This window comes from Erythrolamprus reginae, chromosome 3 (assembly GCF_031021105.1).
Source record: "Erythrolamprus reginae isolate rEryReg1 chromosome 3, rEryReg1.hap1, whole genome shotgun sequence".
NCBI classification, from domain to species: domain Eukaryota; kingdom Metazoa; phylum Chordata; class Lepidosauria; order Squamata; family Dipsadidae; genus Erythrolamprus; species Erythrolamprus reginae.
In genome coordinates this window covers 153,850,271-153,876,394 of record NC_091952.1, presented here as the reverse complement: position 1 = coordinate 153,876,394, position 26,124 = coordinate 153,850,271, and the positions used below count along the sequence as shown (strand labels likewise).

General features: G+C 44.4%; 1 protein-coding gene across 3 annotated transcripts in view; it reads left to right on the top strand.

Annotated features, from left to right (window-relative positions):
• The first annotated feature begins 385 nt into the window (after positions 1 to 385).
• Positions 386 to 26,124, top strand: part of CTNNAL1 (catenin alpha like 1) — an 89,511-nt gene continuing 63,772 nt past the window's right edge. For 2 of the 3 annotated variants that reach the window (XM_070747076.1, XM_070747075.1), the window contains exon 1: positions 386 to 582. In XM_070747076.1, the coding sequence (XP_070603177.1) occupies positions 436 to 582 (147 nt within the window). In that variant the 5' untranslated portion in view covers positions 386 to 435. Of the gene's footprint in view, positions 583 to 15,555; positions 15,678 to 26,124 lie in introns of those variants that run through there. The other variant, XM_070747077.1, reaches the window with a different exon arrangement.

Sequence of the window (26,124 nt, the reverse complement as noted above, 5' to 3'; positions counted from 1 at the left end):
ACGGCTTTTGTAATGCTGCCACTCCAAAGCCGATTTGGGATTTGGGGTACTGAAGAGCGTGCGGGCGCTGGCAATAAATAAATAAATAAATAATAATAATAATAGTAAAAAAAAAAAAAAGCAGACGCGCAGACGGGAGGAGGCTGAATGTTGATAACAGTTCCAGCACCGTGTAATTTTCCCGCCCCGTGAGTCACGCCCGAGGGATCGGCGAGATCCCACCGATCCGCCCAGGGTGGACCCGCGTCCCGTTTGCAGCTGGAGGGAAGGGCGCGGGCAGAAGGCGGGAAGACGGAGGAGGAGGAGGTGGAGACCGGGCGGAGCTCAGTCAAGCAAGAGAGCCTCGGCTTCGCCTCCCGCCTCCTCCTCCTCTCCCCGGCAGGTCCCGTGCGGGCGGGAGAGTCGGGAAAGAGCGAGCTGTGCAGCGCCGGAGCAATGGCCGCGTTCCCCGGTGGTAGCGGCAGCTGCGGACTCGCGTGGCCGCGCTCGCCGCCCGCTTCGGCTCTCGGTTGGGAACCGATGCTGGGGCTCCAGATCCGTTCGCGCTCGGTGGAGCAGACCCTGGTCCCGCTCGTGGCGCAGGTAATGGGCGACTGAAAGCCGAACCGGCGGCTCGGCTCGGCTCCCGCGCGGTTATCTCAACCCCGGTCGGTCGGTCGCTCCGTCCTTCTCTTTCTCCCTCCCTTTAGGTTACCCGCGCGCCCTCCGCCTCCCAACCCCCCCTTTTTGGAGAAGTCCTCATTTTCATTTCGGGTGCGTGTGGTATCCGGACTCGCTCCGGATAGGGGCCTTAACAGACGGCTTTCCCAAGGAAAGTATCTTCGCGTTACATTTTCGGCGGCGCTGCACCACTCGCCTCCTCCGGGGCTCCGGGAGAAAGCATACCGGAGTTGGGGAAGACCGATGCGGTGCGTGTACGTGTGTATATGAGGGCGTCTATATATAAAAAGCATTTTAAAGTAGCCCGGAGCAAGAATCCCCTTTTTCTCCCCCTCCCTCACCCCGCCTGCGCGCGCGCTTTCGCTCCCTCCGGAAAGAACTTAGAAGAAGCGTCTCCCCTCAAACCGCGATTCGGGAACGCGGTGTTGGGCCTGAGCCCAAGTTGGTGAAAGGGAAAAAAAACAAAACCCCGCTTAAAACAACTTGGCTTTCAGACTGCAAACGGGTGTTGGTTAACGGGTCTCCTGAAAGAAACATCTTGATATTTCAGCCCGGCCTTTTGTGCTTTGTTTTGGCTTTCTCTCGGGCCCAAAAAGTCGTGCATAACTTTTTCTCTTTTTTTGGCTTGTTTTTGTTTTAATGCTCACCCTCACGAACTGTAATCCTTGAAAGAATGTTGACTGGCTTCCGGAGGATTAGCGCATCCCGCGTAGCCTTCGCTCGCAATCTTTGTAGGGGGAGGGAGGGGGGGGAATATACATTACATGAATGTTACCTTAATCGAGGTCGAAGCGCGCCTTGTAATCTTATAAGGCGGCGCATCTCCGGGCTCTGAAAATCCAGCAGACTCAATAGGAGCAGTTCATCTGAGGCTCTCAAAACAGTCATTCTTCAAGTCGTCCCATAGACTTTATAAAGTTAGAATAGAGACGTTCTGAGAAAATGTACTAGAAATAGGATTGAGGATTATTAAATCTGTGCGGCTTGTGCCGCACGAATCCCACAGAGTTGGCCTTCTCCGGGTCCTGTAGACGAATCAATGTCCTCTGGTGGGACCCAGGGGAAGAGCCTTCTCTGTGGCGGCCCCGACCCTCTGGAATCAACTGCCCCCCCCCACACACGGAAATTAGGACTGCCCCCACCCACCTTGCCTTTCACAAACTCCTCAAAACCCACCTCTGTGGTCAGGCATGGGGAAATTGATTCCCCTGGGCCGTTCCACTTTAGGTATGGTCTGTATGAGATGTATGATTGTTTTTTATATTAAGGGTTTTAAATTGTTTTAATGTATTGGATTTGTACTGTTTTTTGTTGTGAGCCGCTCCGAGTCTCTGGAGAAGGGCGGCATACAAATCTAATAAACAAACAAACAAACAAATAAATAAAGCTCCCACACGCCCAACAACAACAATAATAAAATGTATTTCCCAGGAAATGTGTGTAAGTTTGAAATTTGTGAGCGCACAAATCAAGGTTTGCCATTAAGGCAAGGGTTGAACTAGATGAAGTAGTATCTGCACCCAGGACAGTGCATACATCATAAATATGAGTCTGTTTACAAGCATCTGAGTTTTGATCATGTAACTGAGTTGAAAAATGGTCCTAAGTCACTTCCAATGCCTTTGTAACTTTGAACAATCGCTAAATGAACCGTTGTAAATCGAGTACAACCTGTACTACATTACAAGAGCAAGAATAACTAATACAGATTATTTGCCCAGAGTTTAAATTTATATTAAATTGAGCTATTCCCCTGACTGATATAAACCTATGCTATTCTTGTTATCATGCAACTGGTAAAACAGGGGTGATCCTTCATGCTTCATAATCTACGGTACTTTATTGGATTTTGATGAGAGACTTTGTATGAACTTCCACAGTGAATAGCCATTCTAATATTACTGCATATACTCCTAAAGCCAGTGCTTGTCTTAATAACCTGTTGACTGAATTATCACAGCAGCCTTCCTGCCACTTTTATCTGATGTTTGATCTTTTAAAAATTATTACTGTTGTCAAGTCATTTCCTTTTCTGCTGCAGTTATTTGCAGCTGTTTCTTGTCTTGACTCTGCTGGCCATTCATCCACGCGCCCCAAAATAATAAAACCTCTCTGAAAATAAGGCCAAGTGCTTATTTTGGGGTTCAAAAATATATAAGGCAGGGTCTTATTTTCGGGGGAACACGGTATGTCTATAAAGACCTTGAGCTTTCAGGGCCATCATTGTGTTCATGAAGTATTAATTTTCAGGCAAGAAAAATATTGAAATGATTCCAGATTTATTTATAAAAGCATATTCTTATACTTTTTAACACATAGATAAGTATCAAGTCTATGGCTTGTCTATTGAGTATTCATTCAAACCAATATCTCAGTAATAGCTTTTAAAAATAAATTTATATCAATTGTTTTGATATAATTGTACATGGCTGCACATTGGACGATTGTAATTGGAAGATTGTACATGATTCATTGTAAATAACTATCCTGTTTCCTCCAAAATGAGACATCCCCTGATAATGTCCAATCGGGCTTTTGAATGCATGGCAAACAAGGCGAGTGTTTTTCAGGATTCAAAGAAAATATAAGACAAGGTCTTATTTTCTGGGAAACATGGTACCCAGAGGGCAGTTATTATACAATGAATACTGGATGAGGCAAGATTATATCTGAAATGATATTATCATAACTGCAAGAGTTAAAGTAGAAAAGTCTATTCTTTTTGATTCAAAATCAAGATACATAACTCAGCATCGAGATATAAAACAATATGAAGTAGTACAAGTCTGTGCAGATATTACTTGTACTACAGTACTTTTATTTCTTCCAAGTGTGATACATTTCAATGGGCAATTTCTTGCATTATTGTAATCTGAACCATTGAGTTGAGATATCTTTCCTTGGAAATGGGTCTCGTTAAATAAAAGAACCTATTTTTACTGGTATTTATCTTTGTTGTGAATCAGCCTTAAGTGCCTATATTTATTGCTGTTACAAAGTATTGAAAATAAATAGTCGGTAAAATTGACTGGGAGATTGTTAAAAAGTATGGAGTGTATTGTGAGTTGAGAGGGAGGGGGGAGAGGGGGAGAAGGAGGAGATTTAGAAGTGGGGGTGGCAGGAGAAAAAAATAATACAGTATATATTTTCTCCAAAAAACAATATTTTCTCAATCTTCAATATAAACTGCCTTTGAAACTGTAGGAAGGGGTATGGAGTTAAAAAAGGATGTTTTGAAATCTCAAATTATTGATATGGGGATATGATTAGTGTGAACCAGTCTTTTGGACCTTTTGAATTCAAGCTGTATTCTACCTGTATCACATTTGGGAGCATGTCGCATTGAATTTGAGTTGACACGCAGAAAATAGATCTGTCAGTCAGTCACATAAGGTGAATTAAGTTACCTGTAAAAAAACACCTTAGATAATCTGCCTGTGGAGAACAAGGGGTACCTAACAAGTGGACCAAAATCAACAATTTATAACATGTCTGTGTTCTTAAAAATGCAATTTTGTCATGGAAAGCCTTGGCAACAATGACTCATGCCCTCTTCACCACAAGATTAGATTAGATGTGGTGCTCTTTCCATGAGGGCTCCCTTTAAACCAGTGGTCACTGGTGGTGGTCCGTAGGAAAATTATTTGCATTTTTTAGATTACACTAAATGTTATTTATCTTTGTTTAAAAAAAAATCATATTAGTGGTCCACATAATTTAAAATTATGAATTTAGTGGTCCCTTAGGTCTGAAAGATTGGTGACCCCATCATTTCATAACTGCAGTTGGAGCAGGGCAGTTGCCTGTATACTGTACTAGGAAGAGGCATCCTTTAGCTTGCTACAGCCATATTTCAGCATCTGTAGTGGGCATCGTGCTGACTTTCAGTAGGCGATTCAAAGTTCCAGTTTTAACATTTAAAGCTCTGTTTGGCTTGGCTCTCCGTCATCCTCAGAACTGCTGCTTTCCCATAGTTATATGTATATGTATATATACAGTGTTCCCTCGATTTTCGCGGGTTCGAACTTCGCGAAAAGTCTATACCACGGTTTTTCAAAAATATTAATTAAAAAATACTTTGCGGTTTTTTCTCCTATACTATGGTTTTTCCTGCCCGATGATATCATATATCATCACCAAACTTTCGTCCACATTTAATAAATATTTTTTTTAATAAACTTTAATAAAGAAACATGGTGAGTAATAATCTAAAAGGTTGCTAAGGGAATGGGAAATTGCAATTTAGGGGTTTAAAGTGTTAAGGGAAGGCTTGTGATACTGTTCATAGCCAAAAATATTGTATTTACTTCCGCATCTCTACTTTGCGGAAATTCAACTTTCGCGGGCGGTTTCGGAACGCATCCCCCGCGAAAATCGAGGGAACACTGTATATAGAAATGAGAGAAGGGGAAAGGTCCTGGAAGTAGTGATTTCCAGTGACAGCCCCATTTGGTAGAATAGTCTCAACAATGGTCTTTTAGTATTTCCTCTTTTATATACATTTTTAAAATATTTATTCATTTCTTTACAGATTGTCCTCAGTTAACTGTAATTGGAAGTGGGGACTTTGTTGTTTGTTGTTAAGAGACACGGCCGTAAGGTGAAAAATTATGTGCTGTAAGATTAGCATGGACCGGTCATAGATCTCCTCATTCAGTACTATCGTCATTTTGAACACATATGAAAAAGTGTTGCTGAGGATTATCTATATTTAGATTTTTAAAATTTATTTTAATGTTTGTGAAGATGTTTCTAGAAGGTCTTTGAAATCCAATTGTTGCTGTATTAAGCTGTGAGATGTCAGGATTGTATTTTGTGATTTATTTTAAATTAGTAATTGTTCTACTCATTTCTACTTTATTATGTGCTTGCTTTTAATGGATTTGTAAAATGCTGAGAATTATATTGTTAGATCAATCTATAAATACAACAGATGAACAAACAAATCAGTTTAGTACAGCGGTAGTATAGTATCTTCTCAAGAGGTACATTCCATTGTGCATGTGTACTATTTGAATTATATTTTGTACTGTCTGCAGTTATAGCTAATTGATGTGCTTATTCTTGGGGAAAGGAATGTTGGCAATCTGTGGTGTAAAATATCTTAAAAAATGGTCTGCCAATTTCTAGTCATCTTGGTTTTTAAAAACTGGAGCTGTGCGGCCTTTCAGCTAAGCTTTTTATAGTGTATAGTAAAGTAACTTGTAAACTCTAAGCTGAATCCTTTTTAAGAGATTTGGTCTTAGCCTCTGAAAGCAAGATCTTTTTTCCATTTTACTCCCTAAAGAGTAAGAGAATGGTAGGAAGAAAGTAGAGAGAAGATATATAGAGAAGGGAAGAAAAACAAGCAATATATGTGTTCATGCAGTTTCTCTGAATGTATGCATTGTGAAAGCACACAGAACAGAAAATGTAGAATACAGTACTGTATAGGGAATATAGATAGCATGTTTGTGAGTATTAAATATGACAGTTAAGTGTCTTGACGTAGATGTCATTCATTTATCTTTTGTTTAGTTTTTTTGCTGTGCTCCTAAACCATGTATTCTAAGGTAGGAGTTTGTAAAGTTTTTTGGACTACAGAATGTGTTAGTTTAAAAATATACATCGTGGAATAAGAGGCAAAATTCTAGTAATAAGAAAATTAGTCTCTGTATCATTTAGTGATTTTTTTGTTTTGTTTTTGCCCTTAGACTCTCACAGAACATAGTTTGAAAACCTCTGCTTTGTGATTAAAAGACATAAGAATGCTGAAAAGTATTTCTCATCTCAAATTGAATCAAGTCACTCAATTCCAGGCCTGTAGATATGGTACAAGCTCTGTGGTCACATTTGTAAAGGATATCTTGATTTAACTTTTAATGATGCATCTGCATGAAGAATGCAAATACGTTTATTTGGAAACACTTTAGAATTGAAGCAGTGTGGCCTCAATATTCTTCTAGCAAAATAATCAGGGCTGATTCAGGTGATGGCACCTTTCTCAATGAAAGTAGGCATTGGTTTAAGACATGCATAATAATGTCCACAAACATCAGTCCAGATTCCCACAAATCCTACTGAATTTTATTTTATGTATTATTTTATTATTTCCTTTTCCTATTAAAGGAATTTTACGGCAAAGCACAGGAAAGAGAAAAACAGAGTCAAATTCCTTGCTTTCTCCCCATTCCTTCATAGGTTAGGAGTGGGCAATCTGAGTGGGCATGTACCCCCTTTTTTTGTATTTCTCCAAATCTCTGATGTCCATAGTTGCCAAAAACTGGTAACTTCTTTCCTATTCATTTTGCAATGGAAGATACGTGCAGACAAAAACAATAAGCTTTGAAATGGTTTAACTTTGAACCAAAGGGGATCCTCGTCTTTCTCCTCTCTAAATTCAGAAAATCTTGGTTCAGCTCTATAACATCATCTCACCTTGGCCATTATTCAAGATTGATTTAAATCCAGACTAGCTTCAGGTTAACTCAGCCTTCCATCCTTCTGAGTTTGTAAAATGAGGACCTAAATTGTTGGGAGCAATATGCTAATTCTGTAAATTGCTTAGAGGGGGGTTGTAAAGTACTATGAAGTGGTATATAAGTTTAAGTGCTATTATTATTGCTCTTCTTAGATACAGTCCCCTGCAATCAGTGGGCTGTGGGCATTCCCTCCTAAGGACTTTTCGATCTGTCCGTCCATTGTTCTGGGGGGAGGAGATATTGTCCCCCTCAGATAGGGTCCGCAACTTGGGTGTCCTCCTGGACCAACAGCTGAGTTTTGACCATCACATTTCAGCTGTAGCCAGGGGGACCTTTGCCCAGGTTCGCCTGGTACATCAGTTGTGGCCCTACTTGGAACCAGGAGGCTCTCCGCACAGTCACTCAGGCCCTCATCATCTCCCGTCTTGATTATTGCTATGCGCTCTACACGGGGCTACCCCTGAAAAGTGTTCGGAGACTTCAAATAGTCCAGAATGCAGCCGCGAGAGCTGTTATGGGTGTATCTCGGTATACCCTTATAACACCTTTGCTCCGCAAGCTGCACTGGTTTCCTATTAGTTTCCGGGCACAATTAAAGGTGTTGGTTATTACCTACATGGCTCAGGGCCAGACTATTTATGGGACTGTCTCCTGCCGCATACCTCCCAGAGACCAATAAGAGCTCACAGAGTTGGCCTCCTCTGTGTCCCATTGACTAAGCAATGCACGTTGGCGGGACCGGGGGGGAGGGCTTTCTCTGTGGCAGCCCCGGCTCTATGGAACCAACTTCCCCCCGATATCTGTACTGCTCCCACCCTGCTGACCTTTCGCAAAGCTATGAAGACCTGGCTTTGCCAACAGGCCTGGGGGCCATAAATTCACAGCTTGATGGCCAACTGTCAGTGTGATTTTCTTTTTATAATAACTTTTAAATGTTTTTTTAGTTTGTTATGTTTTAACTTTACCTAACTTTGACTTCTTTTACTGTTATTTATTTTTATTGTACTTATATCGTTGTTGTAAGCCGCCCTTAGTCCTTTGGGATTGGGCGGCATAGAAGTTGAATCAATCAATCAATCCATCAGAAATTTGCATATCCAAACAATAATCTTTTCCTTGATATCCGTTTTTGTGTATCTGATTTCTGCCACTCAGTTGCTGGATCAAAAAGAAGGGGGTTTCAAATAATAGAGGTTATTGTTGTTTTGTTTGGACATTTAAAACCTTAGCATTAAGATGGCTCAGTTTATTGTGCATTACTTTGCTCAGTTGCTGAGGAATTTTTTTTTCTTGCAGAGGTAATTGCCCTGAACTCAAAAGATGTTAGATGTGGTACTCAGTGAATCTCCCCTTTCCCCCACAAACTTTGTTTTTCTCTAGACATTAACTGCTCCATTAGCCTTTGCAAAGTTGAGGTTTTTTTTTACACATTCATACATACACCACTCACCATGTTTAGAAAAGAGACTGCCATTGCAACTTACAGCATTAGTAGAAAGCTGTTTCTATGTTCAGACTTGCAAATATATAACTCACAGTATTAAGAAAGCATGAGAACAGAGAGAGGAAAACAAGCGTGAAATTTTGTTTCATTCTTGAAAGATGATGCTTTTGAAAGTTCTGTGGTCAGATCCCATGTTCAAGAATTATGTAGCTCAGGGGTCGACAAAGTTGTTCAGAATCTAGGAGCCAGCCAAAAAATTTAGGAGCCAGAATTTTTTTTAAGCAAACTTGGTTTTTTGCCGAGTCTCCACCTGACATCGCTTTCACCCCCTCCCCCCCGGCGCAGGCCTGGCTCCGCCGAGCCGGCTCTGCTGTACTCCCGTCGGGATCCGAGGGGAGACCGTTAGTCAGAAACCGAAACAGAGAAGAAGGAAAGGGAGACCGGGCCGGGGACGCGGGTGAGGGGGGGAGGGGGGAGGAGGGGTTACTGGTCGGAAGTCACCGCGCACGCGGCCGGAGGAGGAATGAACAAAACCTCACGCCGGGAGGGGAGGGGCTTCCGCTTCTCTCCGAAGGCGGGTGAGCGGCCAAGATCGGAGCGTCTGTGTGCGGTGGGGGGGAGTGAAGGGGTTCGAGTAGGAGGCGGAATGGAGGCAAGGGGGGGAGGGAGAGACGCACGCAAGCGCAGGGGACGCTGGGAAAGCAGCTCGCTCCGAGGTTGATGGGCGGAGCTACGGAAGCCAAGATGTACCATTCCTGGGCGTAAACACAAGGCGGGAAAAATATACTGTATACCAGTGATTTTCAACCTTTTTTGAGCCGCGGCACACTTTTTATATTTACAAAATCCTGGGGCACACCACCAACCAAAATGACACAAATCTAATAAATAAATAAATAAATAAATAAATAAATAATAAATAAATAAATAAATACATACATACATACATACATACATACATACATACATACATACATACATACATACATAACCCCCTCATATATACAATCCCATGTAACATCCCCTTATAAATACAGTCAATCATCAATCATCCCTCCTGAAATTTATACCACTGTCTCATTTATGGGTACTTCTCCTGTCTTTCCCCCTTTTCTCTCTCATGTTTCTCATTTCTCTCTCTTCCTCCCTTTTTCCCTCATTCCTTCTCCCTCTCACTTCTCCTCTTTTTCCATCCCTGTCTCTCTCCCCCCCCCCTTATGTGTGTGTATGTATACACACTCCAACCATTTCCAAAACCAGTTGAGGGCTGGGTTTTTTTTCTCTTTTATCCTTTTCAAAAACAGGTGTGGGCTGGGGGGGGGGTTTCTTATTATTTGGATGCTTTTTACCATATGCTTCAAGAATCACCTCTCTCTCTCTCTCTTTTGTTTCTCTCTCCTCTCATTCTCTGCCTCAATCATTTTATCATTTCTCCTTTTTTCTCCCCTTTTTGTTCTCATTTCTCTCACTCTCCTTTCCTCTCCCTATCTGTCTTGCTTTCTCTCTCTCTTGCTATCTTTTTCTCTCTCTTGTTCTCTTATTTTCTCTCTCTCTCTCTTGTTCTTTCTCTCTCTCATGCTTTCTCTCTCTTGTTCTTTCTCTCTCTGTTGCTCTCTCTCTTATTTTCTCTCTCTCTCTCTCTTTCCTTTCTCTCATTCCCTCTTTCTCTCTATCCTTTCTATCTCTCACTCTTTCCTTCTCTCCCTCCCTTTCTCTCTCTTTCCATTCCCTCTTTCTCTCTATCCTTTCTATCTCTCACTCTTTCCTTCTCCCCCTCTCTTTCTCTCTCTTTCCTTTCTCTCATTCCCTTTCTCTCTATCCTTTCTATCTCTCACTTTTTCTTTCTCTCCCTCCCTTTCTCTCTCTTTCCTTTCTCTCATTCCATCTTTGTCTCCTGGGGCTGACTGCGCCTGCCCTGCACCCCCCACCACGGAGGGAAAGCATTTGGCATCGGCACCGCCAAACCCCCCCCCTCCACAAGCAGCAAAAGCCTCTGCGACTGAGCCGGAAGGCAAACGGTGCACCCCGCCGCTTAGGCTTTTGCTGCTCCTGGGGGGGGAGGATTTTCTCCTCCCCGCCCCCCCGGCAGCCAAACGTCGCTGGTGCAGGAAAGCAGCGTGTTAAAAGGCGCGCTGCTTTCACGGAAAACAAACCCGGCTTTCCTGGCAACGGAGGATGACAAGCAGGAAGAAGCGGGGTGGAGCAACGCCAGGCTCAAGCAGGCAGCTTCCGCGCATTTCTTTCAGCGGAAGAGGAGGAGAGGGAGCGGATCGGGTGGGCGGGGGCAGCGCCTTCTACTGCCGGCGCCTCCCCGCCCCCGCCCCCGCCCCCCCCCAGGCAGGCAGGGGAATGGGAACTGCGCGCCCATGGAAAAGGGCACGCAGGGGGGTATTTTGGGGTGTGCGGGTAGCGGCGGCGGGCAATAGCCGGGGGGCGGCTTCTGCAAGTGGGAGCTCCAGGGCTGAAGCCTCAGCCCTGGAGCTCCCACTTGCAGGAGCCACCTCGCGGCACACCTGGCCATGTCTCGCGGCACACCGGTTGAAAAACACTGCTGTATACACATACAGTACAGCAGGCAACATTTTCTAGGCGCCAGACAACATTTTCTAGGCGCCACTGGCGACCAGGCGCCTGGGTTTGTCGAACCTTGATGTAGCTAACATAATAGTTAAGATAATTGACTGTAAAAAGTATCTGAAGCCCTACAAAAACATTGCTAATTACTAATAAGACATCAATTTGAAGTAAGTGAAACATTGTTCCTCTATTTATTTAGATGTTGTGGAATTACTGTGTTTTCCCGAAAATACGACACGTCCTGAAAATAAGGCTAAGCCTGATTTTTGGGGTGGGGTAAATATATGCCTTCCTCAGTAATGGGCAGCCAAAATTTTTACTGCAACACTGTGGGTGTGGCTTATTTTGTGGGTGTGGCTTAATGGTCATGTGACTGGGTAGGAGTGGCTTGCCAGCCATGTCATCAGGTGGGAGTGTCTTGAACGATCATCATCGTTCAAGTGAATTGTTAAGTCCTCGGCTTACAACCTTACCAGTGTTGCTCGCTGGGGTGACAATTTGCTTCGCGTTTCCTGCGCTCTCCTTCCTGGGTCACCCTCCTGCCTCAGGCTGGGTAGCTAGGCGAACCGGTGCTGCTAGAAGCATAAATGCTGCTAGCACTGCTTCCACCCACGCCTTCTGCTTCCACCTCAGGTGGGAGGTGGCTGCATGAGGTTGGAGAGGAGCAAGGCAGGAGAGAGGAAAGCTTGTCCAAGGCCAGGAATGAAGAAAGAGGAGAAAAGCAAGGAGCGCAGACGCAGCAGCAGCAGCAGGATAAAAAAGGAGAGCTGAGCTGAGACCAGTAATCCTGGAAATGACAGCTGCCGATCAGCTGGAACTGTGATGCATATTCATTTCCGCCAGTGGAACTGTGTTCCACCTCGTCCTGCCTGCTGCCCACCCCTGGCCTTCCTCCAAAAATAAGCCCTAGTGAAGGGGTGCCATGCCCAGCATACAAGGCAGGACTTCCCTTCCCTGGTCACTTCAAGGCTGTTGGGCCCCTTAATCATGGCCTGCTGATTGAGCAAGGGCTGGGAATTCTGTCTCTTCGGGTGCCTAGAGATACAGTAGTACCTCTACTTAAGAGCTTAATTTGTTCCGTGACCAGGTTCTTAAGTAGAAACGTTCTTAAGTAGAAGCATTTTTTCCCATAGGAATCAATGTAAAAGCAAATAATGCATGCAAACCCATTAGGAAAGAAATAAAAGTTTGGAATTTGGGTGGTAGGAGGAGGAAGAAGAGGAGGAAGACAATCGCTGCTGAAGAAGGTGAGGTGAGCGTCCCCTTTTGCCTTTCCATGCCCAGACGCTCCGGGAGGCAACCGAGTAGCGAGGGAGTCACCACAGCGAAGTGGTTTATTCCCTCTCCAAGCTCCCAGAGAAAGGAAAATGCTCCATTTGCTCTGGGCTGCCAAAACCTCCTTAAGCACCACCGAAAGGCTCCTCTGGCAGCCCAAGATGGCCGGGATTAAAGTGGGAATGGCAGGAAACTGGCTGGGCCTTTGTGCTGCTCTCAAATTTCCTGGGAAATTTTTTCAGGCTCGGGTTCTTAAGTAGAAGATGGTTCTTAAGTAGAGGCAAAAAAAATCTTGAGCACCCGGTTCTTATCTAGAAAAGTTCTAGAATAGCGGGGACACAATAAGGGCAGACTAGATGGACCAGGAGGTCTTTTTCTGCCGTCAGACTTCTATGTTTCTATGTTAAGTAGAGGCGTTCTTAAGTAGAGGTACCACTGTAGTTCCAGTGCACTCTTGCTAGCCCCAGCTCTGCCCATAGTGCTAGGCAACCTTGCAGCCAAGGCCCCCTCTGTTCTGCAGCTCACCTTGTGGCTATGGAGCAAGTGGCGACCACAGATTTCACTCCACGGGTGTTGCTTAGGCTCAGGGGTGGGCTACTACCTGGATGGGGGGATAATGCAGTGGGGTAGCAAAAATGGAGCTCCACCCCAGAGCACCCAATTTTACTGAAAGACGTTGAAAGAAAATGCAGGGAGTCTTCAGAGAGGGGCCGCATACAAATCAAAATAATAATAATAATAATCATCATCATCATCCTCATCATCCATGCCCACAGTATGGTAGTAAACATTTTGGTAGCCCTTCACTTCACTTCGCCCACATCAACTTAGCGAGGCCTGGGAGGTGCCTGAGTGGGGAGGGGGTTAGGTGCTTGGGCGGCTTGGCATCTTCAGGCTGCTTGTGTTCACACAAACACATCCTGAACATCTTGACTTCTGCTTCTGACTCAGGACTGGGTAGCACCTCCAGCTTCTCTGGAGACAAAGAAAAGGCAAAAGAAGAAGTCCAGCCTGATCCCCATCCATTGGCTGGAAAATGGGCAGCTGAAGTGAGCTTGATTTTCCCATCCCTCTCTAGAAAGTGCACTTTTTCCCCCCTGCCAAGTTTGGAAAGAGGTGAATCGCTTTCCCCATGTGACCGCATCCAGCCAGAGAATAGTTTCTGGATATGTTAAGCCTTGGGAATCAAGTGATTGAAATGATCTAATAAAGAAACCATGTAGATAATGCAATGTCACAGACTTTATATTCCTACTTCCACTGAGCCAAACTGTTGAAATTAAGATAGATTAGTGTAAATATGAGTAACAAAAAGTTATATGTGGTACTATTCACTGTCCAAATTTTCAATGTCTTCAGAGGAATGCAGGTAGCCTGTGTGTCAGGGTTCCAAACAGCATCCAAAATTAAATCAGAGTCCAAGGCAAAGTATTCCTCAAAGTTCCAATTTATTAACAGAGCCATGTTGGCACATCTGGGTGAAACCTGAATCTGAAGTCCCCCTCCCGGGTTTCACCACCCAGTTGAAAGTTCAAATCCTTGCTTCCACACTCACAAATCCATCACGTTGTCTAATCTTCTATTGCCATGCTAGCAGAGTCCACCCATCTCCTTCCGTGCAGGTGCAGAGACAAAGGATGACCTTGGCCTCCTAGAAAGAATTTGTTATGGCTACATACTAACAACCACATACAATCTCCCTTCCCATTTTCCCACAATAGAAAATGCATAGTAGAATAGTATAAAGTGTGGCAGGCCTAAGATCCCAAATAAAATGGCTTTGGCCTGACACTATGTTCAGATTTACAGGTTTTGAATATTATGTAAATACTTTCCCACATAACATTTTTAGCATAAAGATTTATGGCATTCCATATTAAACATTCCCCATATCCATACTATCCATATTAACATGTATAGTAGCAGAGTGCTAAATGACTGAAATTGTTTTGTTTCTGTTCTCTTTTGATGTGCTCAGATTAACTAAACACTTCCTTGACTTTTAACATAGACTTAATATTTCAGGTATGCTACTGAGCAGCAGGTTTAACTCTTGGGAATATTAATATCCCTTGAAGAACTTGTAAAGACTATTTGAGGAATAAGTTCCTGATGCTTAAATGCCAAGGGTGAAGTATAATGAGATGTAGTTAAAATTAAATTATCCATTTGCACATATTGCATTGCAGGCTTTCTGTCTTTCTAAGGGAAAAGTAGACCCTAAATATCTAAATATTGTGGATTAATAAAATAGCTTTTTACGAGCTATAAATAAAAGTATACAAGGATCATTTCTAAACTGTTTTTATAGAGAAAATAAAGAATTAACAGACAAATTCCAAAGATTCCTAGGTGTATGTGATCACACAATTCCTAAATGGATTCTAAGCCATGATTTAGTTTCCTTGAACAAGTGTTATCTGCTTGTATGAAATATTGAGCTCAAGGGCTCTGCTGTCTCTCTTGTTTTGAGCATTCCTCCCCCTCTTTTATTCTGCCAAAAGGAATTTATTTCAACAAACTAAAGCAGATTTCATTTCAGTTCTGCAGATTCTTGGCTTGTGATTTTGGGTAAACCAATATTGGAAAGTGAAACTATAAAGTCTTTAGTTAGATAAATCATAAAAAAGATTTCCATGGATGATTTATTGAGCAAAGGATATTATTTTAAAATTGTAATTTCCAATCTGCATTTAAGCAAACCAGGAATCTGCAAATAAATTAATCAGTTCTAGTTTGTCCATTTCCCAATTTCATGGGAGGAAAGGAAAGGTGGGTAGAATAGAGTGCGAAGTATGTGTTTCTTCCTGTTTAGGCATATAATGCTGTATTGTGTGTTAGCGATGTGAGGACCAGCCTACATAAGCCATGGAATGCCAAGTATCATACAATTCTGAGGAGCTTTTCTACAGGAAACTATCATTAAATATAGTCTGATTTTATACTGTACTTGAGAACATTTTTAAAACGTATTTGCTTAGAAGAGTAGTAGTCTTTTCTATGTCTTGGTAGCTTTTTGAATGATATTTTCTATACTCTTATTAATGATTCAATATACAACCTAAAAGTACAATGCTAAATATAATATCTTTCCCAAATTTGAATGTATATTTGACATTTATGCATACTTGTTTACAGATTCAAAAGAATAAAACACACTGAATATGACAGGCACAAAAATTTGGATACCCTTCCGGTCAGTGCTTTGTAACACCTTTTTTTGGCAAAAATAACAGCTTCCAAATATTTCAGCTTGCCAAGTAAGAGCTTATTTTTGATTTTTGATTCTCCCCTTTTCTTTGCAAAGCACATCTGTAGTTCATATATAAAAATGGTGGCATTTTAAAAAATGCTGGTTTATGTACTATGCGGTTCAGATCCATTTATAATGGAGTGGCATAGAAATATAAGTAATAAAGAAAAGAAATAAATAATATTCTTAGATCTCTACATGCACAGTGTATCTGGAATCTCCTTAAAGATTTTCAATTATATTCAAGACTGGGAACTACATAGGCCAGGGATGGCGAACCTTTTTTGCTTTGCGTGCCAAAAGGAGGGGTGTGAGGTATCATGCACATGCATGCCCACGGCCATAATTCTCCGTACTGAAGGAGTGGGTCCAGCAGTCACATGGGTTGCTCCTGTCCAATCCGTTGGAACTGAGCCTAGTATTAAAAAAGAGTGCTGGATCCGCCCCTTCCCCAGAATTCGCTCAGTTCGCATATCCTGCGGTTGTATTGTGATAGCTCGTTCAACATTCTAACACCTTCCCTTCGATCTTTTCCTTCAAAAAGTAGTAAGATTTATTGTCTTTAATTATTTACTTGCACTAATTGCGCCAGCCGTTTAAAAGAAAAAAAGAAAAAAAGCGGCTAGGCTTTTTTCCTTGGGAGAAGTTGCGGTTTCGTTTTCCCCCGGCGGTTTTGCCGGTTACGATTCCTGCGGCCGCTTGTGGATTCTTCTAATCCTTTGGCCTGGAGGTCCTGGTGCAAGTATTTACCTATTGAATCTTTCAATGTGCCTTCTCTGTCTCATCCCTCTCCACGCTCCTCCCGTCCCGTGAGTTCTTCTCCTTCCTACAGAGCCCCAGCCATGGAGGTCTCTGACTCCTCTCAGGAAGAGGATGAGGACGTGGATGCAGAAGAGGATGATGACCCATTTCAGCGTCTGTCGGAAGATGAGGAATCTCAGATTAAGATTCCAGCCCCAGCTGCTATCTTTCCTTCGCAGCTTTTCAAATCTCTCCTGCTTAAAGCTAGAGTATCCACGGGGCTAGCCGGGCAAGAAAAACAGGCTACTTCTTCCTCAGATCCTCCGGAGGATAATCTTCCTTTTTTTCATGAAAGAACAGGAAGACAATGAGGTAATTCCTATGCCCAAGTTGTTTAAGGATGCCTTGCTTAAACAGTGGGACCACCCAACTGCTGGCTTTACTCCCACTCCCAAGGACTAGAAGCTCTACAAGCTCTCCTCCGTCTATGAGGAACTCCTAACATGTCCCAAGCCAGATGAACCAGTGAAGACTCTCCACTCGACTGCCGCCATGCCTGGCGAAGCAGAGGAGGTCCTCCGGCCAGAGGACAAACGACTTGAGCAATGCTCAAAAGGAGTCTTCTTGCAGACTCATGGGCCTTTAAGAGTGCTGCAGCGGCATCCTTCTTTTCCAGAGCTATGCTCTTGTGGCTTCGTCAGCTCCAACCACACCTGCCTCCAGATGACTTACGGGGCCAACAGGATTTCAACAAAATCTTCGCAGCTGCCCAATATGTAGCAGATGCTACCCTCCAATCTTCCAGATTTGCAGCCAGGTCAGTAGCAGCCTCCACAACGGCCAGAAGACTTCTATGGCTCCGCCCTTGGCAGGCGGGAGTAAGACAGAAGTGGCAGTTAGCCATGGGTCCGCTGAAACGTGACCTCCTCTTCGGAGACCTTCTGGACCCTCTCCTTACAGAGACCACAGACAAGAAAAAAGTCTTGGGACCTACCACCAAGAAGGCCCCTAAACCGTAGCCCTTTCGGCGCACAGGGCGTCTACAGGATCAGGGCTTCGCATTTCAAAGGAGTCCAGGTCAGTTTTCCCCTCGGTTTCGATCCCAATCTAGAACCACCAGGGGCAGAGGTTCCCGTTATCAGAGAGGATCCTCTTCTACCAGGGCTTCCAAAAGAGCCAGATGGTAAGTTTTCCTCCTTTCCCATAGGCGGTCGCCTAGCCTGGTTCTCTTCCGCCTGGCACCGTTCTTGTAAGGACCCCTGGGTCATTGACACTGTGGAAAGGAGCCTAAGGTTAGAGTTCATTTCACCTCCCCCTAACCGTTTTATTTCTTGTCCTTCTCCCAGTTCCCCTCCATCTCGTATCCGAATGGAGGAGGCTATTTCTCATTTGTTGACTATTAGAGCTTTTCAACCGGTCCCCTCTCTCCAGAGAGGTTTAGGCTTTCTCCCATCCTCTTCATGGTCCCTAAGACCTCTGGAGGCTGGAGAGCCATCTTAGATCTAAAAAAATTGAACCGGTTCATAAAATATAGGATTTCAAAATTCATTCCTTATCTTCCATTTTTAGCAGCTCTACATCGGGGAGACTTTATGGTGTCTCTGGATCTCACGGAGGCCTTCCTCCATATCCCCATTGTCAAGGTCCATAGGAAATTTCTGCGCTTTGCCTTTCAAGGCAGGCATTTTCAGTGTAGGGCCATGCCATTTGGGCTCTACTCAGCTCCCAGAGTCTTCACTAAACTCTTGGGATCCTTGGCGGCTCATATCCGGGCTTCTCCCATTCATATTTTATGTTATTTAGATGACATTTTAATTCATGGAAATTCCAGAACTGGGTGGCGGCAGACCTCTCTTTTACCATGTCGGTTCTACAGAATCATGGTTTCTCCATAAATCTTAAAAGGAGCCACCTTGATCCATCCACTTCCATTCTGCATCTGGGAACTATCATTAATTCTGAGTTATCCCAGGTTTTCCTCTCCACTGAGAGAAAACGCAGCCTTTTGGATCTCATTGCTCGCATCCTGCCCCAGCAATCTACCTCCATTGCCACCCTATCTTCCCTTTGGGTAAAATGGTGTCATCTATTGGTATTGTCCCCTGGGCCTGTCTTCACGCCAGGGAACTACAGTGGCTTCTATTACCTCCCAGAGATCGGGCCACAGCAACTCGAATCGTCGCCATTCCACCGACGGTTCGCAGATCCCTCAAGTGGTGGACTTCTCCAGCCCTAGACAAGGGATCTCCCTTCCAGTGCCCCGACCAGTTGTAGTCACCACAGATGCCAGCCTCTCGGGCTGGGGAGCCCACGCCCAGGGTCTTTTAGCTCAGGGCACATGGGCACTGGAGGAGGCTTCCAGGCCCTTCAATTGATTAGAATTAAGAGCCGTGTCTCTAGCTCTAAAACAATTCCAATCTCACATCTCCAACCAGCATGTGCTGATTTTCACCGACAATATAGCCACCAAAAGCCATATTTGCAGACAGGGAGGCACAAGAGCCTAGGCCCTCAGGAGGGAGGCCCTGAAGTTAGGCCTTTGGGCAGAGAAGAATCTCCAGTCGCTTCTAGCCGACCACATCTCGGGGAGCCTCAACGTCCAAGCGGACTGGCTCTCGCGAGCGACCATAGATCCAGGCGAGTGGAATCTCCATCAGTCACTGTTCCACCAAGTCTGCCTCAGGTTCGGCCATCCAGTGTTGGATCTATTGGCGACCAAAGCCAATGCCCAGCTCCCTCACTTCATCTCCAGGTTCCCGTCTCCGGGAGCAGAGGCAATCACTGCCCTCAGGAGTCCTTGGCCTCCAGGTCTATTGTATGCCTTTCCTCCAATTCCAATTCTGCCAGACGTGATCAACAAAATCCTCCTGGAGAAGGCCCGAGTAATTCTGATTGCCCCTCACTGGCCTCGCAGGCCCTGGTTCGCGGACCTCCAACAATGTCCGTCCAGGACCCCTGGCGACTCCCCGTTTTCGGAGGATATGTTGCGACAGGGGGCCTCCTTCCATCCAGACCCAGAGTGGTTCCACCTCACCGCCTGGTTATTATCCGGAGGGACTTAGACCTGCGAGGGTATGACCCGGACACAGTGGAAATCATCCTGAAGTCTAGAAGAGGGTCTACCAACCGGATCTACGACCATACTTGGTCCAAATTCCATCAGTGGTGCTTGCAGAAGGGCTTATCTCCCCTGTGTCTTCCCACCCACAGGATAATCACCTTCCTCATGAAAGGCTCCCACCAAGGCCTCTCTACCAGCACCATCCGCCGACACCTGGCCGCCATCTCTTCCGTCTTGGCGGGGCCTCGCAGGCAGCCCCTCCGCTCCCTTCCAGAAATCCAAGAATTTCTAAGAGGAGTGGCCAACTTCAGGCCTTCTAAGATCCACAGATATCTCACCTGGGACTTGCCACGGGTTCTCCACTCTCTTACTCAGGCACCTTACGAACCCCTGAACTCTGCGTCCCTCAGGTACCTATCCTTCAAGGTAGCATTCCTGGTGGCGATTACATCCGCCCGACGCATATCTGAGTTGGCAGCCCTTTCTATCAGACAGGACCTTTGTCAGTTTCACCAGGACAAGGTGGTTCTGCGACTGGACCCCACCTTTCTACCAAAGGTCAGTTCCATGTCCCACAGATCTCAGGATATCATATTACCTTCCTTCTGCCTCCAACGAGAGCATCCCCTGGCAACTAGATGGCACACTCTGGATCTCACTAGAGCGCTAAAGGTTTATATCCAACGCACAAGATCCATCCGGAGGTCTGAAGCACTCTTCATAGCCTACCATCCCAGATCCTTGGGATCCAGAGTGTCTTCTACAGTAATAGGTCGGTGGATCAGAGGGACCATCTCTAAGGCCTACGAGACAGCTTCCCTTTCCATTCCAAGGAATATTACAGCGCATTCCACCAGAAGTGCTGCCACATCTGCCGCTTGGGCGACTCAGGCTCCGTTGGAAGAAGTCTGCAAAGCAGCCACTTGGGCCTCGCCAAATTCCTTCATCAACGATTCGTACGCATCAGCGGACGCTGCCTTCGGCAGAAGAGTACTCCAATCCGTTATCTCTCACGATAGCTATGTACTCCCACCCTAGGGACCTATCTCTTGGGTATGTCCCATGTGACTGCTGGACCCACTCCTTCAGTACGGAGAATAGGCGTTGATTGCTTACCTGAACGCCTCTTCTCGTACGGTGAGTGGGTACAGCAGTCACTTCCCTCCCTTTGTGTGGTCTTCTTTACCTTCTATTCTATTTTCTTATAACACATGAGAGTTGAACATTAAAGAGCTTCACTACTGAGCCTAGTCTATGGATTCGCGAATTCTGGGGAAGGGGCGGATCCAGCACTCTTTTTTAATACTAGGCTCAGTTCCAACGGATTGGACAGGAGCAACCCATGTGACTGCTGTACCCACTCACCGTACGAGAAGAGGCGTTCAGGTAAGCAATCAACGCCTATTCCATGTGGGTGGCCGCACGCACGCGCATGTGAATACCCCCTCTCGGCACGCAATGGACCTCCGGGAGTGGAGAAGGCCGTTTTCACTCTCCCCAGGCTCCTAGAAAGGCTCTGGAGCTTGGAGAGAGCAAAAAACAGGCCTTCCCCACCCACTCCGGAGGCTGAAAGCAGGCTGTTTCCCGACTTCCAGTGGGCCCAGAATGCCCGAAAATAAGCTGGCTGGCACATACATGCACGCCGGACCTGAGCTTGCATGTTTACTGATATGCCATAGATTCGCCATCACGGGTGTAGGTTATTCCTGTAGTTACTTCATGGTTCATCTTGAGCTATGTTTTGAATAATTGTCTTACTGAAATGTCTAATCTCTATTCATCTTCAATCTCTTGACTGTGAGACATAGCTTAAGGATCAAATCCCTGTTGGAACAATCCTGACTGGTTAGTTCTGCAAAATAGAACCTGCAGATCATTGCAAATAATTTAACACTTAAAACACTTGCTGAAAAAATGTAACACTTGAATAGTTATCCGCAGGTTGTCAGTTCAGTGCTGTTTCAACAGTGGTCCCCGTGGGAGCCACTAGAACCAAAATTATATTGAAAATTCTCATTACAATAATAAAAGCACATACAAGCTAAAGTTGACAAAAGACAGGAGAGAGGGGAGGAGGGAGGCAGGCAGACTCTTTTTTATGCAAATCCCAAAACAAAGCCAAAGATTAACTCCTGCAATAGAAAAAAAAAGTTCTCGGCTCCTACCTTCTTTATGTTGCAGGTTCTGGACATTCAGCTTCAGCCATTAAAACATTGCAGTTTCCCGCACTTCCTCACCTTGCAATTTCACTTTCGAACATACTCAGTAGTGGGATTCAGCCGAAATACAGCTGGGGGCTCTTTTTCAAGCTGCAGAAGAGGAGAAGCCATCCAAACACAGAAAAATCCCCCCCAAATTCCCCCCCAAAAGATGGTGGTGCCAATGGATCAGGTTCCCAAATATTTGAGAAACACTGCACTAGAAGGAAGAGATTCAACTGAACTGAGGAGGAAAATAAGGAAAAAAATCTGCCTCTACCAGCATCCATCTGTATTCATGTGACTAGTGTTCTGTCAGTGTGTGAGAGAGTTAACGGGTATTTGGAAACTCAAATAGTATTTGTTGTGTGAGCAAGTAGACAAGAAGGGGCCTGGAGGTGGCTTAGCTAAATTTTTCTGTAGTAAAAGTGCTTACTGCTGTGAAAGGAAAAGCGAAACTGAAACTCCTCTGCTTGTGTTTTGCATTGGATCAGATTTCTTTTCAGATGGGGAGGGGGAGTAGAACTCCTTAGCATCAGAGAGTGTTAATAATAATATAGGAAATACTAATGCTCCAATGGTCATTTTGAAAACTCCTTTCTTAATGAGCACTTAGGAAGCAAGAGGAACATACGTGGCAAATTTCAAGTTTGTAGGCTTTATGGTTCTGGAGATTTTGTGATTAATATACGAGTGGTTTTCATTTTTATACATAGAGATTCTATGTTCAGCTACCCTTTTTTAGATAAGAGGGTATTAAAAAGAACAACGGTGATTAATTCTAACTTACAATACAGACCTCAGTTGATGACATGAGAAGTTATCTTCCAAAATCTAATATTATAATTTGGAGAGTATTGAAATATTCCAAGGCTGTAATTGTAAATTGAGTAGAAGTGTCTGTCGTAATAAATAGCAGTGCATTAGCTTGTGATGATGTTTTGGATATACAGTGATCCCCCGAGTTTCGCGATCCCGATCATTGCGAATCGCTATATCGCGATTTTTCCAGCCGATGACGTCACTCCCTTCCTTTCTCATCTTTCTTTCTCTCTCTCTTTCTCTATCTTGCTTCTTCCTCTCTCACACTCTCTTCCTCCCTCTCTCATCTCTTTCTTTCCTTCTCTCTCTTTCTCTATCTCTCCCCCTCTTGCTCTCCAGCGATGGGGAAACCCCATCTTCGGCTCCTCGCTGCTGCGGCGCTGCAAGCGAGGAGCCGGGCGGGCGAACGGGCAAGCGGCAAACGATCTTGGGGTTTCCCCTTTGCCTGGGCAACGGGGAAACCCCAAGATCGCTTGCCGCTTGCCCGCCCGCCCGGCTGCTCGCTTGCAGCGCCGCAGCAGCGAGGAGCCGGGCGAACGGGCAAGCGGCAAGCGATCTTGGGGTTTCCCCTTTGCCTGGGCAACTCCTCGCTGCTCCTCGCTGCTCCTCGCTGCTGCGGCGCTGCAAGCGAGCAGCCGGGCGGGCGGGCGAACGGGCAAGCGGCAAGCGATCTTGGGGTTTCCCCTTTGCCCGGGCAACGGGGAAACCCCAAGATCGCTTGCCGCTTGCCCGTTCGCCCGCCCGCCCGGCTCCTCGCTGCTGCTGCGCTGCAAGCGAGCAGCCGGGCGGGCGGGCGAACGGGCAAGCGGCAAGCGATCTTGGGGTTTCCCCTTTGCCCGGGCAACGGGGAAACCCCAAGATCGCTTGCCCGTTCGCCCGCCCGCCCGGCTCCTCGCTGCTGCGGCGCTGCAAGTGAGCATCCGGGCGGGCGGGCGAACGGGCAAGCGGCAGGCAAAGGGGAAACCCCAAGATCGCTTGCCCGTTCGCCCGCCCGCCCGGCTGCTCGCTTGCAGCGCCGCAGCAGCGAGGAGCCGGGCGGGCGAACGGGCAAGCGGCAAGCGATCTTGGGGTTTCCCCGTTGCCCAGGCAAAGGGGAAACCCCAAGATCGCTTGCCGCTTGCCCGTTCGCCCGCCCGCCCGGCTGCCCTCCCCACCCCCCTGGAGGCTCTCTGGAAGCCAACAGCGCCCTCCCAGAGCTCTTGTGCGAACCAAAATTCAGCTGGGCAGCATACACATGCACATTGGAGCTGAGCTGTGGCACCTGTGCCATAAGTTTGCCATCACTGCCCTGAACCTTTGGGAGAGACATTATTTTGGATTTCTTTTAGGATGAAAGTATTTGCCTTTCTGTAAGCTGGATTTGTATCATGGGAATAAATAAGATGATCATGGGGATAGAAAAGGTTACCGGTACAGTATTTGGTTCTCATCATTTTCTCTTATCTCCTGAATTTCATTTTGCTGTTCTCTTTTCCTATTAGCAGCTCAACGCCCCAAAACTAGCAAATACCGTAGTTTAAAGTGAGTTAGTTAGATTGTTTCCTGTGGTTTTGCTGCCTTAGTGGTTCTTAATTGTCTGTGCATCAATAGAACAGCTGAAGAGTGTAGGGCTGGTACAGTGATGTTCTTATTAAGTAGCAATGATAAGAAAGAATATTGATTTGCACATATCATTCTTCTTAGAAATAATTGGGAAAATTTCTAAGTTAGATTATAGGTGATAAATATAAAAGGATACATAAACTAAGCTTTTGCTCATGTCAACATAAAATCATTGCTGCAGCCTAAGAGAAATTGATAAACATTTCAACAAACTTAATTGCCATACAACAGTTTTTAGTAGTCTGTCTATTTGCATGATCTCTTAAGAATAAGGTGATAACAGTTTACTGCATAAACCTCTATAAAATTCTCCTTTTCAAAAAAATTGTTTTCATAATTTTCTTTGTTTTAAAGTTTTATTTTATAGTAAACAATCCTGTCATAACAAGCTGAAATTTTTTGCACAAGGACTGATTGTAATGAAGACATATTGTAATGAACTTTTTTTTTTGCCGGTTAGCTTTATGTCATTCTATTAGTATACCAATGATAGCTAGAATTGCACAATTTCTGCTGTGCTGGAGAGTAGGAATAGTGCTGCTTATTTGAAACCACCCTCCTATGTTTATATTCTGAATCCCTAATATTTACTATTGTCCATATTCTTCCCCTTTTTTAATTTTTATCTCTTTGAGATCCGTGATCAGATTATGATTTTGTGATTCTTTACTGCAGGCTTCTTTATATAGGCAGTACCAGTGAAATACTTTCTATTGGGTGCTACTCCAAGTTAAGCTTGTATTTACAAGTGAGGGGAACCTGGTATAATTTGACTTAGTGCCATTCACATGTGGTTTATTCTGGAATGAAACAGGTTCAATCAAGTGCTTACAGTTAATAATTCAGGGCTTTTGTTTTAACCCTGCTGTTCTGTTCGGGTCGTATGCGACCTGAAGCCAAGTTTGAGTCCCTGTAAAAAATTTTCCCTGCATATCTGAAACTTGAAATTTCATGACTTTTCATCATTTCAGGGGTTCGCTCTATGAGAATTTTTTTTGGGGTGGGGTGGGGGGGCTTAGTTTTTGCTGGGCAAAAAAAGTCACACTTCTTCTGTTCCCGGGTCACCCTGACCTGGACCGAAAACTCTTCATTTGCAGTGCTTATGTTTGGTCTTTTTGAAAGCTTTTTTCACTTGGAAAGTAGTCTGAACATTTCTGCACACAATGATATGAAAATTGAAATGAAAAAAGTAAATCTTATTGGTTTATTTTGCTGATATAATGCATGCCCCCCCCCCGTTTTTGTGAATTCTTTTTCAATTTATGGATAGTTTTGCTTGCAAAATGCATTCTATTTTACTGAAGTTGGTGTGGGATTGGTAGCTTGAACATTTCTGAATATAAGAAAAATATAAAGGAACTGAAAAAAATGATTCTTACTGGTTTTTTAACATCAGAAATAAGGCCTCCCCCCCCCCTCGGCTGCTTGCAACCATTTTCACTTTATATTTACGCAGGCTTCAAATCCAAAATATTTTTAATATCTTATGCATTCATTTACTCATTTTAACATGGCTGATCATCATAAAAATATTTGTGGGGGTGGGGGAAAAATTTTTCTGGGCAAAAAAAAAAATCACGTTGACTGTTTCGGGTCATATAGACCCGGACCAAAATGATTTTTTTAGGTACTTGAATTTAGTCTTTTTGAAAACTTTTTCCACTGGAAAATTAGTTTGAATATTTATGAACATAATGATATGAAAATTGAACTGAAAAAATTGAGGCTTATATTTTTATTTTGATCAAAAAGCCCCTCCCCCCATGCTTTCTGAATTTTTTGTCAATTTATATTTCTTTAGGCTACAAATCTCTAAGGAATATTCCCCCAAAATTTTTGATATACTAAATTGAACAATCCTACACATAAGAAAAATAGAAATGAACTGAAAAAAATGATTCTTATTGGTTTATTTTTGAATATAAGACCATATTGTTTTATACTCGAGTATAAGCCTACTCGAGTATAAGCCTATTTGAGTATAAGCATGGGGGCCCATTTATGAGCAAAATAAACCAATAAGGATCTTT